The 3,399-nt window shown below is 35.8% G+C and overlaps 1 protein-coding gene across 3 annotated transcripts in view; it reads right to left on the reverse strand.

Moving 5' to 3' along the window:
* Positions 1 to 1,546: 1,546 nt before the first annotated feature.
* Positions 1,547 to 3,399, reverse strand: part of pld1a (phospholipase D1a) — a 51,332-nt gene continuing 49,479 nt past the window's right edge. For all 3 annotated transcript variants that reach the window (XM_024272779.2, XM_024272771.2, XM_024272787.2), the window contains one exon: positions 1,547 to 3,031. In XM_024272779.2, coding sequence (XP_024128547.1) covers positions 2,807 to 3,031 — 225 coding nt within the window. In that variant the 3' untranslated portion in view covers positions 1,547 to 2,806. The remainder of the gene's footprint in view (positions 3,032 to 3,399) is intronic.

Consider the following 3,399-nt stretch of genomic DNA (forward strand, 5'->3'; position numbering starts at 1 on the left):
AAGTTATGGACTATTTTGGCATTTACCTGTGCTAATTTCTTTTAGGCTAGCTAATATTTCAGCTACATGCTAGCTACATGCTAGCTGTTTTTGGTAACTTGTTTTTTTATTTTGTTTTTTCATTTTTTATGTTGTTATGGAGTTAAGCTAATATTTAAATGCTTTGTTTTGGCTAATTTAGGCTTTCTTCAGTTTTTCAGCTACATGCTAGCTGTTTTGGCTAACCTTAGTTTTTTTGGCTAATTTTTTAGCTATTTTAGCTGGCTATCAGCTTCAGCGTTTTCAGCTATCAGCACTAGCATCTTCAGCGGCCAAAGTAGCTTATAGCATTCACACTATCATTATCACAGGCAATGCTATATATATATATATATATATATATATATATATATATATATATATATATATACACACATTTCATAATTATGTCAAAAAAATTACGATTTTAAAGTTTAAAAAAATAGTTTTAGAGTTTTCCATAAATGTTTATCCTATTCGGCCCACAACCTAAAGTGTGTTTTGGATTTTGACCCCCTGTTGTAGCATTTTTTCTGACGATGGGGGACATAAGAAAACTAAAATTAAAACTGCATTTCTGAGTAGTTCTTCATTGAAATTGTCGTGAATCAAAAGCAGACAAAAAAATGCAGTTTTAAAAAGTTTGTAGTTGTGACATAGGAAATCCCTCCTCCACTCCATTCTGATGCAACTTGCAGACAAATAGATCCATGTACGTCTTTGTTTTCTTCATCTGAGCTGTATGACTCAAAGGATGGACACTCAGATGTTTCGTCGCCATTTTTGTTGCACCAGAAATGTTAGGTTGGGGGTGTAAGAGGTAATTAAATTAAGGAAATTAAAGCAGGCTCATTCCATTCCTGCCTCTTTGTAGAAATTATGTCCAACACACTTTTTAAATTTTGGATAAAAACTGCATAATTATATTATGAACCACTTGGATCGCTTTGAGAATAGATCAAAAGATGATCTGTATGGGACTTTAAGTTAAGTTTGAACTAGAAGTTAGTGCTATGGAGGAAATCGAAGAAACTTAATGTAGCCACAAAGTTCTTTTTTCTTTTTTTGCAAACGGCTATATTTTTCACCTATTTTGTATGACTATTTCAATCTCCCTCATTGTTCATTGTGGATATGTGTGTATGTGTGTGTGTGTGTTTATTTTTGTACCTGATGAGATCCAAAAGCTGTCGAGCAACTTCTGGGGTCTTCTTTTACGGGGACTTCTTCCAAACAGAACGGGCCTCCTTTAGGGGGTCAACCAGTGAGGTTTGGAAATTCCATTTTAGGCAGGAGTTACCATTGGTTTGCCACAATTAAATTAAATCAAATTAATAAAAAAAAAACTTGTAAATATTCCTTTTACAGTGAAGGAAACACAAATATCAAAGCTATTTTCACTTAAATCAACTTAACTTGCAGAGATTCATCATTGACATGCATGAAATTGGAAAATATAAAATGTACAACTTTGAAGTTTTGAACTGTTTTAACCAACAATTAGCACAGATGTTAATTAAAAAAACAATTTAAGGAAAGTCCTTTTATTTCATAAATAATACACATAAAAATACAGCATTGATAAAAATCACAGACAATAATGCCTTAAAAGTGTCCATCTCTGGCACTCCTTCGCTTAACATTTTTGGTCCCAGTCCAGTTGTTTCCTGGAATAATTGAGCTCAACTTCTTGAGGCGCATAATGTGGTAATATTCCGTAAAGTGGATGCATGGTGTCTTTGTCAAGACAGGATCAAGGGTTCTCATGGGAAGAAGAAGAAGAAAGAAGAGGGGCCTCGTCAAGCTATGTTTTTGATTGAGTTTGTCTGTTACTGTGCCACAGGCTTCAATATGTGGTTCCAAATAACTGATTTTCACATTCTGGAGAATTTGTGTTAAAAAATAAAAGTGTCCAAAAATATGAACCTAAAAGAAATACGACCATAAATGCCAATGTACAAACTAGAAGACGTGAAGCAGCTAAAAGGAAAAGTCTTACAGAGATGTGCTGACTAAAAATGTTAAATATTCTAAAATCAATTTGACAAAAATACATGAGATCATAAAAGCTCTAAAGATGGAAATAGTGTCTTTTTATATATATTTTGTACATTTAATTTAGTTAAAAGTTGCTCACTTGAGATCAAGACAAACAGAAGAGACTCAGTTCTTGTTTTTATGGAAGTAGCACCATCTTGTGGCCAAAATGAGAACTGCTTTTTAAAGCTAAAAAAACAGGCCCATAAACTGTCTGTGGGTTTATCTTGATTGCATACGACTTCAAACCTGTCATAATCAGGTTTAATGGCTAAAAGGGATTTCATGTATCATAAACTTTACTTATCCTTTTGTGAATTTGCTTTAAAACATTCTCAAAAGCTTCACTCACGGTACCAACACCCGAAGCGATAGCATCACAGACAGCAGCATTTCCTATTTATTTTTCGATAAATTCCTACTTCTTCTTATTCGTGGTCCCTTAAACAAACAGCTCGTTTCTTTCCATGTTTGAAACGTTTCAACACCCAGAGGTGAAAATGATTCCCTAAAGTCCACAGGTTTCCTCAAAACGGGAACACAAAAGATGCTGCCTTGCACATACCCAACAACTAACAAGCAAAAACTTTTTACACTGTAGTGATTCTGCTGGGCGATTTTTAAATGTCCAGCACTGTCTGAAGTCTGGTTACGGATAATCATAAGTGATTTCATCAACATTCGGGGACTGTCCAGACAGTCAAGCTCTCCTCCGTGTGTGTGTGTGTTTGTAGTCGGGACTTCACGGCCCTCACGTCCAGATCTCGGTCGGGACCATGGACTCCTTCGTTCCAACTGAAGGCATGAGGTTGTGTTCGGACAGGAAGTCCAGAGGAAACTGCACCAGGAAACCTCGGATTTTGCGCAGCTCCTCCTGAGCGCGGGCGTGTTCGGTTTGGGCCAGCCCAGGCGTGGTCTGGTACTTCTCCAGCTCCGACATGTTTCTCACCAGCGATGTGGGAAGGCAGCGAAACACCTGCAAGAAAAACACATTTAGCTTGAACTGCATAACTCCAAAATAAAAAATAAAAAAAATCAGACGGAACCAAAATTATTTTTATATTTAAAACTTGAGAAATTCCACATATTCTATCCTTCATCCACAAGTCTTAGAGCTCATTTTATTCTAAGAACAGAAAAATTCCCCCAAAATATCCAGTAAAAATACACACTAACCTGAACTTGGCTTGACAGAAATACTCCTGCATTCACAGCACTTCTTACACATTGTGACATTTGACTCTCTGGTTACTTTAATGTTGTTATTTTAGCTTTCTTTGGAATATTTTGTCAATTTCTATACTGTTCTTATACTGTCTTTCTGGCGAAATGTGGATTTTTGTT

Source organism: Oryzias melastigma, linkage group LG22 (assembly GCF_002922805.2).
Source record: "Oryzias melastigma strain HK-1 linkage group LG22, ASM292280v2, whole genome shotgun sequence".
In the NCBI taxonomy this organism is placed as follows: domain Eukaryota; kingdom Metazoa; phylum Chordata; class Actinopteri; order Beloniformes; family Adrianichthyidae; genus Oryzias; species Oryzias melastigma.